Consider the following 15,211-nt stretch of genomic DNA (forward strand, 5'->3'; position numbering starts at 1 on the left):
CTTACCCTGGATGCACCAGTGGATGTGTAATCCTTCATGACTGTATTATCAGTTTTCTTCAACTGAAGTGTCTATAAAAGTAAAATAATTCATTTTCTTACCAAGGTTATGTACTTTATCTGGTAAAACTCACTGTCTTTGGTTTGATAGTAAATAATCATGCCATGAAAGCTGGTACATTTTGGTGATAGATAAATTTTGATGGCCTGAGAATGTACTTTCCTATTATGCTTATAGGATTAAGATACTTCTAAAAGGAGACAAGTCCTTGAGGTGGGAATCAGTATTAAACTTGAGCATCCCAGCTGCTTGGTACAGAAACTCTCAGTATGCTTTGAGACTATTAAAAAAAAAAAAATCCTTAGCAGGAGAAAAGTCTTGTTTTGTTTTCTGAGCCTATTAAATCAGAGGCCTTTAGCAATACAGAAACTGTTCTGAGATTCTTTAGTTGCACCCAGCAAAACCAGTATGACCATTTTTTCAGATACAGCTTGATTCCATGGTAGTTTTCCTGAGCAAATGAAGTGTTGCTGAAGAGCTGGATTGCCAGTGGGAGAGATTTGTGCTTTATATGAGCACAGACAGAGCGTAACCATGCAGAGCAGATGCACCCCTTGCACTGGTAACACATCGCCCTGTGCTGAAGGCCCTTGGTCACATCAGTGGGGTCCAGTTTTGCAACCTCCTCAGCAGGAGAGAATGCTCTGGTGTGTTCTCCAACAGCAGCACATCCCCACTCGGAGCTGTCTCTGGGCCTTGCACAGAGAATGGAGCAGCCAGGAGGTTTCTGGCCTTGTTTGATTTCCCCACTCTTGATTGATAATTTTAGCCTCAGCAGGAAAGCTGTTCTGGGCTCTCTGCCTGGGGCAGACCATCGGGAGGCTGTGTTTGCTTCTGGCTTCCCCAGAACCGCCTTGCAGGTGTCCCACCTGCCAAGAATAAGAAAAGCAAGAAACATCAGATTAGTTTCCAGACTGAGTTTCCTGTCTTCCCCTCGGAGATCAGTCCACACCACTGCACCACATGCAGAGTCTTCCCCAGACCACCCATGAAGGCTGGAGGAGCCGCTCGGGTGTGTGCTGCTAATTACTGCTGGCTGCAGAAAGGAGAAAGGTTGGGTTTCCACAGCCCACTGCTAATGTAGAAACCTGCTAATAAAATAAAGAGCTGTGTTGTTCCAGGTGGAACCGCATCTGCTGCAGATTTTCCCTGGAATAAAACTTGCGCCTCCTCAGCTCTGCAGTAAGTTTGAAAAGCACAAAATCAATGATTAGGGTGTTAACCATCAACTGGTTTCTGCTTACAGTCAGCCAGCCTCTCAACCCAGCCGGGAGCTGAGGGTGTTTCACACTTCCCTGAAACACCAGCGACTTCCAGAGCTGCAACACTTGGAGGGATCTGAGTCTTTAGGTGGTTTCCTGGGAGTTGTACTGTGAGCAGCTCCAGAGCATTCATCCTGGCTGTCTTTGGCAGCACATCCCAGGCTTGACCTTACCCTCACCATAACCAGTCTGAGGTAGCTCAGTCAACCAGCCCTCCCCAAAATTCCAGCAAGGGGTTCTAGAATAATAGTAGTATGTTTGTTTTTTTAAATTAGAGTGGAATTTTCAAAAGGTGTTTCAGTAACATGCTCATAAATTCCTTTGAACTGGATGCCTACGTTAGTTTTATTCCATGGGGGCCCTTTGGTGCAGAGCTGCTCTTCTCAGCTGTCACTGCCAGAGAGGGAAAGGCTCGTTTCCCCAGCCCTGAGTCATCCTCTTTCCTCTTACCCTAATTATAGCAAATTGAGTTCAAGTCTGTTAAAGTGGAAATTACAGTTTCCTAAAACTGTGGTGGGAGGCAGTAGATTAAGAGGCAGCTACAGGCTGTGGCTAGACCACACCAGGAAATGGTGTGGTGAGGATCTGAGGGTGATAATGTGCTGTGATACAAGTACAGCAGAGTACAACACCTTCTTGCCCTTCACAATGGGCAGATTGGGAAAAAGAGGAGGAAAACAAAACCAGGAATGTCTGATTGTCCCATGGAAGACCTGAAGTTCATAAACCCGATGATTACCTTCAGGAGGCAGAGGTGGTGTGTTCAGGCACAACAGTGCTGATAAACTGTTATTCCTTCTGTTTTTCCAGGGAAGCGTTTGACAGCTGTAACCTAACGTCTGTCTTTGTGTTCCTTCTGTGTCCCAGTCCTCTCTCAGGCTGCTGGCTGAAGATTTCGGGGCAATGGTCAACAACCCCCACCTGAGTGATGTGCAGTTCCAGGTGGACTCTGGGGAGGTCCTCTACGCCCACCTGTTCGTGCTGTACGCGCGGTGCCCGCCGGCCGCGCAGGCTGTAAGTGCTGCTGATGTTCCCTCGGGAATGTCACTGGGAATGCCACCCACGGCCTCTCAGTGCTGCGGGACCAGCACAGAGCACTGCTGGGCATAATGGCCTCGGGACCAGCAGTGGTTCTTCAGCTCAGAGAACCAGAACAAATCCTGACAAAGTGGCAAAATATGTGGTGCTTTGTGAGGAACCAACGATCCTTCCTCGCGTTCCGCCCCTGAGCAAGGGAGGAAGCTTCCCAAGTGCTTTTTGCCCTTGAATTTTGGTACCTGTGCAATCTCAGACTGCCTTGTCCACCTTGGTGTGTCCTGCCTGGCACCCAGGCTGGGAAGTGTGAGCAGGGAGTAGGAAGATTCTGGGAAGAACTTCAACCTACACAGAGGTTTTGTCACTCTTGCTTTGGAGATATCTGCATTGACTGTGCTTTTTGCAAGGCTAGTGAAGGAGTTCTTATGTTGCCAGAGCATTTTAGGTTGAATAGCTCCAAGCCTGCTCCTGTGCAGACAGGATAGAGAGCCTGACATTTGAGTTCTGCCCTTTCAGGAAGCTGCCTCCAGTCCATACAGCAGTTCCCTGGCAAAAGGAGCATTCCTTAAAGCTGCCCTTTGGAAACTTTAGTTCTGTACTCATGTGTGTTGGCCGTAGCATCCCCCCAAGGTGACTCAGGCCACTTCTAAGGGCTCTATGAAAGTTCAGGGTGGGGAAGCAAGTTCATATTTGCCACCCAGCAGTCTTCATAGGAATTTTTTAGGGGATCTTCACAGCTATTAGCAAATGTGTGTGTGCCCACAAAACAAAACTACTGGGTTAGCCATGTTCTCTTACTATTTCCTGCTACTCAGCATTCCCATCCACTGATTTCATGAGCAGGAATCATTTGTGTGGGTAGAGTTGTGGGATTTGCCCTGACCTGTAGTTTTGACACCTGCAGAGCAGCATTTCATGTTTATTTTCTGGATAGATGAGGAAGTGCTCCTCTTTGATGGAGATTTTGAGTAACAAGGAGGCACTAATTAATCAGAGATAACTTTGGAGCTTGTGTTTTCTGTTGTGTGGGGTCCCCTAACTTTGGAGAGAGTTTTGGATAACACAATATGTGATTTGGCTGCCAAGGGAGTGAGACCTTACTGAGCTGGAGATGCATTTTGGCCAAAACCTGAGATCAGGCTGGACCCACAAAGATAATGGTCCAGTCAGTGGAGTAGTTTTTTGTGTGGTGTCTGTTTTCCTGTGAGAACCAGAGTTTGGGCAGCGCATCATGGGGGTGGGTAAAATCAAAACGGACCAGATGAAGCTCAGCTGTAGGGAGGTGTAGATAACTCTGGAAATTCTGCTCTGGGAAGTAATTTGATTCCAAAACTAAGTGCAGAACTCTAAGACCACCTTTTATATGTGTGATTAAAATGAGTAATTAAACTCCATCAAAGCTGACATCCATGGGGTCAGGAAGGATGCGGGGAGCTCTGTATAACTGCTCATCTGGGGCACTGGGTCCCGGTCCCTGGGCAGGACACGTGTGAACAGAAGCACTGAGCTGAGAGGAACAAGGCTGAACGTTGGTGCTGCTGTTCCTTTCGTGGCAAACAGAACTTTGCTTTGCTGTGCCCCAGGTTCACAGCCAGGGGTTGGTGGTGGAGGAGGACGGGGCGGCGCCGACGCGCCGTGTGCTGCTGAGCGACGTGATGGCCGAGGCCGTGGGCGCCTTCCTGCGCTACCTCTACGCTGCTGACACCCACGTGCCCCCAGGGCTGCGGCCCCAGCTCGGCGCCCTGGCTGCCAGGTTTGTGTCACGAGCATGTTTTGGGATCCCCTCGTGCTGTCAGCCACACAGTTTCACAGAATCACAGAATCTCCTGAGTTGGAAGGGACCCACGAGGATCATCGAGTCCAACTCCTGGCCCTGCACAGGACCATCCCCAAGAGTCACACCGTGTGCCTGAGAGGATCATCCAAATACTCCTTGAGGTCTTTCAGCCTTGGTGCTGTGCCCACTGCCCTGGGGAGCCTGTTCAGTGCCCAACCACCCTCTGGGGGAAGAACCTTTTTCTAATATACAACTTAACCCTGCCCTGCCACAACTTCAGGCCATTCCCTGGGTGCTGTCTCTGGTCCCCCCAGAGCAGAGCTCAGGGCCTGCCCCTCCTCTGCCCCTCACAAGGAAGTTGTAACTGCAATGTCTCCCCTCAGTCTCCTCTTCTCCAGGCTGAGTTTGATATTTTGCAGTTTTAGTGACTTACAAGTTCCATAGTCCTCTGCTACATCTTAAATGAAACTTACACATAAGAGAAGCCCTCATCTTTTCCACAGGTCTCTCTTTAGGTTGTACCTGTGTGAGAGTTTCTATGTTCAGTGTGTGCTCAGCAGAGTTTGCCCAAGGGTTTGGTCTCAGGAGGTGCATTGGCAGCTGATGTTGACCATGATTAGGGTATCTTCTATATGTGATTTTCACTTCATCTGAACAACACTTGCAGCATGTACTGGATGCTCAGAACTTTAATGTGTTGTGTCAGTCACGTTCTCAGTTGTGGTCCAAGGCATGCACTAAGTAAAGAGCTTGAAACAGAAGCAGTTGCTGAAATATGGGGGAGGAAATGGTTGGTTCTTGCCCAAATATATGTAGAAGTGCCCTGTCACTCCAGAAAGCCATGGAATTTGCACGTGGCAAACATTATCCAGCCCCAGCCATTCTGCAGGTCTCTTCCATTGCCAGTGGCAAAGGGATTTTTTTAGTGTAGTCGTGTCAAACTGACTGTTAGGTCAGTCTCAAACACAAAAAAGAAGAATGTGCCTGATGCTTTCATGTGAGTGACACCTGGAAAGGGGGATTATGAATTTCAGGAGTATCCTGGAACTTGTACATCTTAGGAAACAAGCATCCTCTTGCAAATTCCTTACAAGGCTCACAAGAGTGATCAGGTAGGCAAATGGTGAAGAAATACTGGAGGAGGAAACACTAATGTATTGTATCCTCACAGGTTTGGTGTCAGGGAACTGATGGCAGAGTGTGAAAACAACACTGGAGAGAGTCAAGTGTCTTCTGGAGTGGATTCAGAAGATGATCTTCTCTCTGTGAGGGATGACAAAGATTGTGAGGACAGAGCTGAGAACTTCCAAGATCTCTTGAACTCAGTGTGGGTGGGTGAAGATGAGGAGGAAGAAGCTATGCTGACCCCTGAATGCCAGAAGGAAGATGACAGTGGGGTGAGTGAACGGGACCTGGAGGAGATCTATGAGTTCGCTGCAACCCAGAGGAAGATGGCTAAAGGTGAAGGAGAGGTGAGCGAGGGAACAGACTGCAGCATCTGCAGTGACACTGAGACAGCTCAAGGTACAGACCAGCCACCTGAGGGGGAAGAGGCAAAGAGACCTGAATCTGCTTCAGTAAGCAACAGCTTCAAAGTTCCAAGGGATAGCAACGATGTGGAAAGATCTAAATGTGACTCGTCTGCACAAGTAGAGAAAATCCAGCATATAAATAGATGCAAGAGCATGAACCATCCACAGACCGCTACTGTGCCTCACCACAGTGAACCTCAGAAATGGGATGGAGCATCCCATGGTGCTAATGAAGGGGAGGCTGTCAGTGGATGTGAAGGTGTGGAGGATTCCAGGTCATCTCGGGTCTCACAGGACGAGGCAGATCACTGTGAGGAACAGCTTCCTGGTTCCCAGGGTGCCACTGATGTAAATGATGGTTGTGAGCGCTTGTTTTCTGCCTCTCAGGGGGATCACTGGGAGCCTTCCCCGATGAAAGAAGTTATCAAAGAATCAGGAAAGTCCCCTAATGAAAAACATGTTGATCTTAATGACTCATTTCTGTTCAGCAAGTCACAGAAAGACCACTCACCATGTAGGAATGGTTTTTGTGGGAGTCCAGCTCCTAAACCTTATATGCCCCTTTTTCCTGCTGTTGGCTCTTCACCTGCATCTCCAAAATCAGAGGGAAAGTTTGCCAGAGACCATGTGTCAACACCAAAGCAAAACAAAAAGGAAAAATCGTTTCCCTGTGATGAAATACACTCCCAGAAAGCCAAGGAGCTGGATGCTGCACTGAGAAATGAGAACATAGTTTCTCCAGCAGAGCTTCCCCACAGTGATTTAAACAACCACACACATGTCCCAGTGTTGTCATCACCAGGCAGGACTCAGGATGAGTCAGGGGAACAAGCTCAGGGGAACAAAGAGGGTGATGTTATTGTTTTATCTTCTGATGATGAAATGGAGTTACAACAAGACAAGAAGTCACCAGAGTCCAGCCCTGCTCCGAAGGAAATGGAAATCCCTGGGCAGCTGAAGTGTACAGAAATAGAACAAGGTCCTGAGGTACCAAAACCTGAACATACCTCATCAGTTCCTGAACATACCTCATCAGTTCCTGAAACAGAGCAGAAATCAGCCCAGGTCTCATGTGGCAGTACAGACGCAGTGCATGTAAGTAAAGATGTAGAGGTGTCCCCTGAATTGCCCCTCAGCAGACAAACAGGTGCTTGTACAGAGAGCAAAAGGAGTCCAAACCCGAGCCCTGAGAAGAGGCTCAGTCATGAAATGTCCTCAGGCACAGACAGCTCCTGGCTCGTGCCAGGCACACCAGTTCTGAGCAAAAACAGAAGCTTCTCAACACAGACTCACGTCACAAGTATTAATTCTTTAAAGAGTCCAAGATCTAAACTCAGCACAAAGAAGTTAGCAGCAGGTAGTAGTAACCATGAACTTACTGGAAATTTTAAAAAAGTCCATGAAACAACACTGTCAGATAAAGATTTGCCTATGGAGAGCTCAGCCACTGAAAGGAGCGTGTCCAGCAGCCCAGCAGCAGGCTCCCTTTCCAAGAGCTCCCCACCAGTTCTTCCAGTGGATCCAGTTCTCCTTTCCCCTGGCCACACCAACACCAAAAGCAAATGTGCCGATGTCTCAGGTTTATCCAAACCTCCATGCCATGAGCAGCCCCTGGAAGATGGACCAAACGTCAGCGTGGTTGAGGTCGAGGACGGTGAAAGGGAAGTAAGTTTGCCTTCTCTGGGCAGCAGTGTCCTGCTCTGTGAGGAGCCCCCGCTCCCCACTGATGACTGCTGGCACGTTGAGTACCTGTCACCAGTCAGAGGTGACAGCCAGGGCTCTGGCCAGGTCAGCTGTGCCAAGGTCAGCACGGTCAGCAGCCCCAGCCCTGGCTCTTGGCAGGACCAGTGGGAGAGCCCAGTCCACACGCAGGGAATTAAGGGCAGCACCCCTCTCCAAGGAAGTCCTGCTGGCAGGAGAACAACTTTGCTCTGCCCTGAGAAGAGCCCCATTGAGGCATCTTCATCGTTGGGCAGCAGACCCAGTTACCTCAACTCCAAAATCTGGGATGATTGGAATGGAGAAGAGAAGGAAGATGAGTTTCCAGAGATTCTTCCTCTGTCTCAGAGGTTGGCAGCTGCAGCTGGTGCCTGTCAGATAGATCCTGTCAAGACTCCTGGTAAGAACTTGTATTCCTACTATATTTGTTGGACTAGTTAAAATTGTGTTTATTTTAAGTGCTTATCTCACCTGTGGCACCCTTGATATATTAAAAGGGTCTTTGGGCCTTCTGATCTGAAGAAGTTGGCAGGGCCAGGCACAAAGAAGGTCCAGTCATTTGCTCTGGGAGAGAGCCTAATAATAAATGTGGGATTCCTGGAGCACAGCCACTTGAGTTTTGTTCACACCAGTCCTTTAGTGTCAGTACTCCTTGCAGCAGCTTGTGGGTACCTGGAGAGAAAAAAACCAACCAAAACAGAACAAAACACAGCCTTCAGCCTGCATGCCAGTGGGTATTTGCTCCCTGTAGAAGTGGCTGCTCCGTGCACTCTTGCTTTTCACACATCCATGCAGCAAAGCAAAGCTCTTGCATCCTGCAAAGCTCCATGGGTGCACTGCTGCCTCCTGCTGCCTTCTCCTTGCTGGATCTGGGTGCTTGTGAGAGAGCTCTGCATGCCCAGCTCACGTCCTTGCATAGTTCTTTCCATGTAAGACCAGTAACTGATGTCACAGTATCTAATGAAATATATTATTAATTATGCCGTACTAAGTGATTAGTTTAAGGGGTGTTTGGAACACGATGTGTGGGACTGACTGTGCTTCATGGTATCAGTAAACTGGTGTCATTAAATCAGCATCTAATTCTGGACCCCGGTAGCTTGATTTGCTCAATTTTTTCTGCATCAAGTCTCTATTATGAAATTTCTTTCCTGGGAGAAGAGCCACTGCCCAGAATTCAGTAAACATGGCTTTTAACTGCTGTGTAAACATTCCCTGCTCTAACAAAGCCCTGAATGGGCTTCATCTTCAGATGTGATGTATGTCCCAATTTAAGCTGTTTTCTGATGTAAAGTCAATAAAAACCAAGTATCCCTATTTAGAGAAAAAAAAAAGTGTTGCTGAGTAATAACTAAAACAGCTTAGAAGAAAGTAGTTGCTGTTAAACCATTAGTCTATAATATTAGCTTTCTGCCACTTAGAGGGGAGGTTACCAGCCATTTTAAGTTCTTTCTCTACTAATTCTGATCATGATAATTTCATTCTGCTGCAGAACCTTCCTGTCAGGAGCACAGCAGGTCTCCCAGCACTCCCGTGACCCCCATGCCAGCTTATTCCATCATGGAGACCCCACAGCTGAAGAAGGAGTTGAGCAGGTAAGTGTTACCTCCACCAGTGCAGCTCTTCAGAGCAGGAACTTGCTGGCAGGTAGCGTGGAAGAAGGTGAACCATGGGGAAGCTCCAGCCAGTGCTTTTTGAGGTGACATCCCACTTTTCCAGCTGTGCTTTCCAGCCTGAGCCTTGCCCCGAGCTGTGACAGCGGAAGGTGCAGCGTTACTGTAACCCAAACTCCCACCTTTCTCTTCCAGATTCGGAGTTCGTGCTCTCCCAAAACGCCAGATGGTGTTGAAGCTGAAGGAGATATTCCAGTACACTCACCGGGACGGGGACTCTGACTTCGAGGATGACATCCCCTATTCCCAGCCTCTCCCACAGGAGTCCCCGGCCAGGCGGCCGAGGCAGCCGAAGGCAGGCCGGGCTGGAGGCGGGAAGGGCGCCGGCGCCTCCAAGGCTGGGGGCAAGAGGAAGCAGGTGGTCACGGCTTCTTCAGGGCTCCCTACGGATAAGGCTGATGATGGATCCTATGGGAAGGGCTGTGCAGCACCCAAGGGGAGAACTAAAGTGACACCTCACCCAGAAGGAGCCAAAGAGCAGGAAAAGCCCTCTGTTTTTTCAGGGCCTCTGGCAGCTGATGGTGAGGAACCGGCGCTCTCGGCATCTCAGGAGTCGGCGGCTTCTTCAGGGGATGGAAGCGACATCTCCTTTGGATCACAGAGGTAAGGCAACAAAATCCCAACCAAAACACTCAGTGGTGCAGGACAGAGATGAGGTAGGAATGAGGAAAAGAGAGGCAAGTGTCTGTGTGGCTACAATGGCCCTGCCACCTCCTTGGGTGTGTCATTTGGAGCTCAGCATGCTACTCCAAAAGGAACAGGCTTTGGATTTTCAGTCTCATTCCCACTGAGCTATTCTCAGAACATAAAAGGGAGTGTGGCTGTGTGTGGGCAAGGCCCAGAACTGGCACGTCTGGTCTGCGAGTTAGTGACAAGGAGCACTCCATGTTTCATGAGAACCTGCAGCTGGGAGAGCTTGGCACAGCACCCTGGGCAGAGCCTGACGCAGTACGGGTCAGGAGCCTGGAATGCCAGACAGCTCCGGATCAGTGCTGTCACAGCTGGGATGGGGAAGTTTGCAGACCCCCTGCCATGTTCTGCCTCACTCATTTTGTGGGTGCCAGTAGGGGAGAGTCTGTGACCCTGCAGAGGGAAGTCCCAGGGGCTCCCCATCAGGGATTTTGGGGAACTCTGGTCCCGTCCTTGATAGCCTGTTCTTTCCTTGACCTCTGGTCTATTTGATCTTGCTTTTAGTTCTTTTGTGAATGGATTTGAAACCTGTGCTTTTGCATCTGAGGAGGAGGAAGAGGAGTTTCCAGCATCTCAAGCAGCAGCTCGGGAAGAAGAAAAGCTGGAGGCAGTGAGGTGCTACATCCGCTCAAACACAGCCCTGTACAACAGGATTCTCTTCTATGAGCCACTCGAGCTGGTGGATCTGCACGCAGAGCTCAAACAGAACGGCATCAAAATTTCCAAGGCAAAGCTGCTGGACTTCCTGGATTCTCAGTGTATCACATGTACCATGGCCGGAGCCCGGAAAGAGCAGGGACAGAAAAGAAAAGAGAACAAAAAACAGAGAAGGCGACGCCGAGTGAAGGCCACTCCTCCACCCTGACAGTCCTGGGCGTGGAGGCCTCGCTGCTGAGCTGGAAACCCCCTTCCCAGATGGAGCTCCCATGGTGGGTGCTGGGTGGGAGCACAGCTCCTCCTCGTGCCCTGCTCCCAGAGCACATCCCAGAGAACAGGGCTGAGCCGCGCTCCCGTTCCAGAGCCATGGGAACCTCTGCTCCGATGGCACAAACCCCTCCATCGCTGGCCTGCCTTCAGCACACAGCTACCCTAGACCCTCCTCCCCCCCAGTTTTACTTTTGTGCCTTTTCTTTCCATTTTTCCAATAGGTTTAGGTCCCCAACTTTTCTTCATGGTGGTGCTTCCCTCAGTGACGCTTTTCATGACCTTTTCCCTGGCTTTGGGCTGGGAAACGTGTCCCCCTTCACCTTCCAGTATTCAATCCACTATGGAAAGGGGTGCTTGTTTGGACTGGGGACTTCCACCTTCCCCTCTTCAGCACACTTTGTCCTGCTGATTGTGAAGTAGGACATGTATGTAGAAATACATACAAGGCCTCTTTTCTGTCCTTGGTTCACTTTCCAATCTTTAGTAAACTTTCTCAATCTGTGTTTCTAGAACAGTAGCAGAGCAGTGGAGGTGTCCTTCTTTGGTCTCTTTGGGATGGCTCCCAAAAGCACCCCTGACACCCAGTGTCATGAGAAAGCCCTTTAGATTGGAAAATTCAGTGGGGTGTGTCCATTTCCAGGCTGGATCTCTGTTAAAATCCCTTCTGCTGCATCTCCTGAATGCCCTTTGACCTTATTGGTGCAGCCTGAGTGTGTCTCTGGCACAGATGTCTTGAATGCAAGATTACAGTGCCCACTGGATCTCTTCAGCACTTCTTACACCCTGAAATAAAACTGCTGTTCTGATCAGTCCCATTTACAAACTGGACTGATCCCACTTGGAAACTGTCTGGGACTCTTGGGGAGGTCTTAGACCCTAAATTGTCTTATTCTGTGTATCAGGTTTCACATCTTCTGATTTCTTTCTGTTCTGGCACTTCGGAGTGTGCAAAGAGTCACTGAACAAAATGGACACAACACTTCACAAAAAGAAGCCAGATTTCTAAAGGTATTTATAGACTTGGAATGTAAAATTTTTATTTTTTATTTTTGATAAAGTATTACCTTCAGTTTTGATTTCTATTCTATACAATAAACAATCTGTAAAGTCCTTATTCTAAACTCTAAGTAACAACTTAGAAGAGATTTAAGGGAAAGGTCTAAACAGCAGTGTTGGGTCTGGTTGAGGGCAGGGGGGTTCACAGTCTGCGCTGGGCCTGGCCGAAATCTGGAGCAGAGAACTAGAGGAAAACTGGAAGAAAAGGAGTTGCCAGGGCCACCCAGCAGCAGGGAGAGGTGGAAAGATCCCCAGCAATGGCTGAGGAACTGAGGATCTGCTGCCTGGAGTGAGATGAGGACGAGCTGCCTGGTTCCTCTGGGCTGGTGGGTGTGGGGCTCTGTAGGGAAGGGCCTTGCTGGAGCTGGGGATCCACGGTCAAGTGGAGAAGTGGAGGCTCCTCCTCTTCCGAGTCATCCGTTTCCTTCTCTTCTCTCTCAGCAATGCCCTCTGCAGAGAGCAGAGGCCCAGGAACATCCTCATCAGGTCTTGGTTCTCCTTCAGCAAAAGGATCAACTTGGAGCAGCCCTGCCCCTGGCAGCAGGTCCCTTGTATGGCCGAGGCTGCGTGGCCCTTTCTCCTGGAAGACACAGGACAGGGGGTCAGATGAAAGGGGCTGAGGGGCCTCAGGGGGCTGAGCCCTCTCTGGTTGTGCTCGACCTCTCCTGGAGAGACTCAGGCCTGGCTGGGCTGTCCCAGGCAGACCAGGAAGAAGAGCTCAGGCCGCCTGGTGTCCCTGGGGCTCAGCCTGTGCCCTATTCCTGCCCAGGGGCTGAGCCCCCCCTCTGCGTCGGGGCCTTGGGCAAAGGGCTGGCAAGGAAGAGGCCCAGGAGCCTCGGGGCCTGCCCAGCTTTCCTCCTCCCTGGGGGGCTGCTGGGGAAGGGAAAATAGGTGACCACTCCCTCTCAGTTCAAGAGCTCCCAGCAGTGACTTTGTTATGGGAAAAAGACAAGGCTTGCCTTAACTGGCCTTCCAGTGAATGCTGCTCCCTCAGTGTACTTGTATTTCTCAAGTCTGCACCTCACACATGGAAAAGCTTCAGTCCTACTTACCAGTCTTAATATGGGAAAATAAATATCCCGTCCCAGGATTTTTTTGTTCTGTTTTTGGGTAAGACTTACATCTACAGTCAAAGATTTTGTGATCAATTCTTTTATTGCATGTTACCTTCATTGAATTACCTTCATTCACAGTTCAGTGGATGTAAGTTATAATCACTCAAATCACATCATGTCATAAAGCACTGTTTAGCAGGAAAAAAAGCTGTATTTTCATACCACATCTGTGCTGTCGGTGTTTGGAGGTGACCACTTTGCAGAGGCTTGCCTTGATTCCTCCTTATTGCTGAACTTGACAAAATATAATTCTAAAACTTTTGTTAGATGATGAGAAAAGGATTTGAAATCTTTTGCAGCCTTCAAGACCACAAGGATACACCTAACATACACTGCAAATTATCTGAAAGCAATTATTCATTTTCCTGCTTCATTAATCCATGAGCAACGCAGGCCTGCCTGATCCAAGGCTGGTGTTGCCATCTGCCAGTGCTAATGTGTTGCCAAATAATTCAATTTGTAAATATTTCTGTGTTTTTTACCTTCCTAATGCAGGCTCATTTGCCCTGAAAGATAAATTGTCATAATTTTTTATTTCCAGCTCTGTAGTAACAGTTATCAAAAATAGTTTGAGACCTCTTTTTTTTTTTAACACTTCCAATGCTGCAAAAAAACCCCAAACCTTTTCAACTGGAATATTAGTTGTTAAGTTAAAGAAAGGAGCAGATATGTTATTGGCATTGCACAAAGCCTCTGTCTCACCAAGATGCACCATGTGAGCTTCTAAATTTGCTGTGATAATCAAATGGCCAGTGGGACTGATTTAGGATATTCCATGTTGGTTTGTGTATTGCCACATTTCCTGCCTGGAAAAAATGGCTTTAATAGGTTTATTCTGCAAAGCTGTGCTGCAGATTTCTGTGAAATAATTCTGAGAAGAGAGTTTTCTCACACAGGCAGAGTTCTGTGTGTACACTCACCCTGTTTAATGGCGTTTCCTGAGTGGTTGTTACACAGCACCGTGATCTCTGACACGGCTGAGACCCTCGGAGGTTTTAAGTACAAAATATACAAAATAACTACAAAATATGTTCTGTAAAGCACAGAACATAGACTGCTGTGCCTTCCCCTTCTTCCGGGCTAACAGAGTCACACTAAGGGTGCCAGTGTTTAGATATGGAAGGGATAAATGCAAGTGCAATCCTCCCTGCAGCTCTCCAAGGGGACTGGAGCTGTTCTGGGAGAGCATTTCAAATATGCTGGTTTGCTTCTTTATTATCCCAGCATAAGATTTCTTCCAGAGGCATTGCATGTCAGCTGGTTAATGAAACACAAAGTGCCAGGGAGAGGTGACACATCCCTGTGATCCCCCTGAGAGGCTGTGGACTCCCTGCCCCTGGAAGTGTCCAAGGCCAGGTTGGACAGGGCTTGGAGCAACCTGGGATAGTGGAAGGTGTCCCTGCCCATGGCAGGGGGTGAGATGGGCTTTAAGGTCCCTTCCAACCCAAACCATGTGTGATTACTAAGAATTTAAGCTCGTGCCTGAGCTCAGACCAATCCCTCTGCTTCTTTCCAAATACTTGGGACCTGGGCGGCCTCAGCCCAGGTTGGGTCCCCAACTCCTGGAAGGGCACCGAGCCCACGTACAGGTTTCCAGAGCTCTGCTCGGGTGTTCTCTGGATACTTTCCTCTCCTTAGAAAGCGCTCTTTCGATCGCGCCTTGTTCACTGAGCCTCTGGCGCAAAGGCTCTGTATTGCCCCCGGGGTGGGCACTCGCTTCCCCCCTGAAGCGCTGTTGAGGTACCCCAAGGGAAACCCTCCGCCTGCGGGGAGACCCTCCGGCAGCCGCGGCGGCTCACCCAGCACACGGGAGGGGCCCCGCGGCTGCGGGGAGGGCTCGGAGCGGAGCGGGCAGCGGGTCAGGGGCCCTCAGGGAAGGCGGGACTGCCGCCATCGCCGCCGCCATTTTGGGTGGCCCTCAGCGGCGCGGGCGCCGCCGCCATTGGCCACCAGTGCCCGTCACGTGACGGCGCCTCAGCGGCCGCGGAGCCGCCGAGCGGGACCGAGAACGAGTGAGGGGCTGGGACGGGACCTCCGGGACGGAACGGTACCCCCGGAACGAGACCTCCGGGGCTGGGGCGGGACCTCCGGGGCTGGGGCGGGACCCCCGGGACCGGACGCGGGCACAGCGGAGCTGGGACGGAACCCCCAGGGGACGGGACCCTCGGGGCTGGGACGGGACCCCCGGACGGGACCCCCGGGACGGGACCCCCGGGACGGGACGCGGGCACCGGCGGGGCTGGAACAGGCGGCTTTTACCAGAGTCCATGCCCAGTCGCCCCCACGCCTGGGCAGCCCCCACAGCCCCTCCCGGTTCCCGCGGGCCCGTAGCGGTGCAGAGGGCCCGGTGCACCCCGGGGTCCCC

The 15,211-nt window shown here is 50.1% G+C and overlaps 1 protein-coding gene and 1 long non-coding RNA gene across 6 annotated transcripts in view; one reads left to right on the forward strand and one right to left on the reverse strand.

The window, feature by feature from the left end:
- SLX4 (SLX4 structure-specific endonuclease subunit) overlaps positions 1–11,785 on the forward strand; it is a 30,594-nt gene extending 18,809 nt beyond the window's left edge. For all 4 annotated transcript variants that reach the window (XM_064672623.1, XM_064672625.1, XM_064672626.1 and 1 more), the window contains 6 exons: positions 2,190–2,336; positions 3,941–4,110; positions 5,306–7,785; positions 8,878–8,980; positions 9,194–9,661; positions 10,253–11,785. In XM_064672623.1, coding sequence (XP_064528693.1) covers positions 2,190–2,336; positions 3,941–4,110; positions 5,306–7,785; positions 8,878–8,980; positions 9,194–9,661; positions 10,253–10,613 — 3,729 coding nt within the window. In that variant the 3' untranslated portion in view covers positions 10,614–11,785. The remainder of the gene's footprint in view (positions 1–2,189; positions 2,337–3,940; positions 4,111–5,305; positions 7,786–8,877; positions 8,981–9,193; positions 9,662–10,252) is intronic.
- LOC135422963 (uncharacterized) lies at positions 11,687–15,165 on the reverse strand. Of its 2 annotated transcripts, none has more exons than XR_010434666.1 (2): positions 14,434–15,165; positions 11,687–12,311 (listed from the first exon to the last, which is right to left on the reverse strand). It is a non-coding gene; the product is annotated as an uncharacterized LOC135422963 (long non-coding RNA). The 2 variants fall into 2 exon arrangements; XR_010434665.1 differs by having other exon boundaries at positions 13,767–15,165.
- Positions 15,166–15,211: the final 46 nt, after the last annotated feature.

The sequence above is a fragment of the Pseudopipra pipra genome, chromosome 16 (assembly GCF_036250125.1).
Source record: "Pseudopipra pipra isolate bDixPip1 chromosome 16, bDixPip1.hap1, whole genome shotgun sequence".
Lineage (NCBI taxonomy): Eukaryota > Metazoa > Chordata > Aves > Passeriformes > Pipridae > Pseudopipra > Pseudopipra pipra.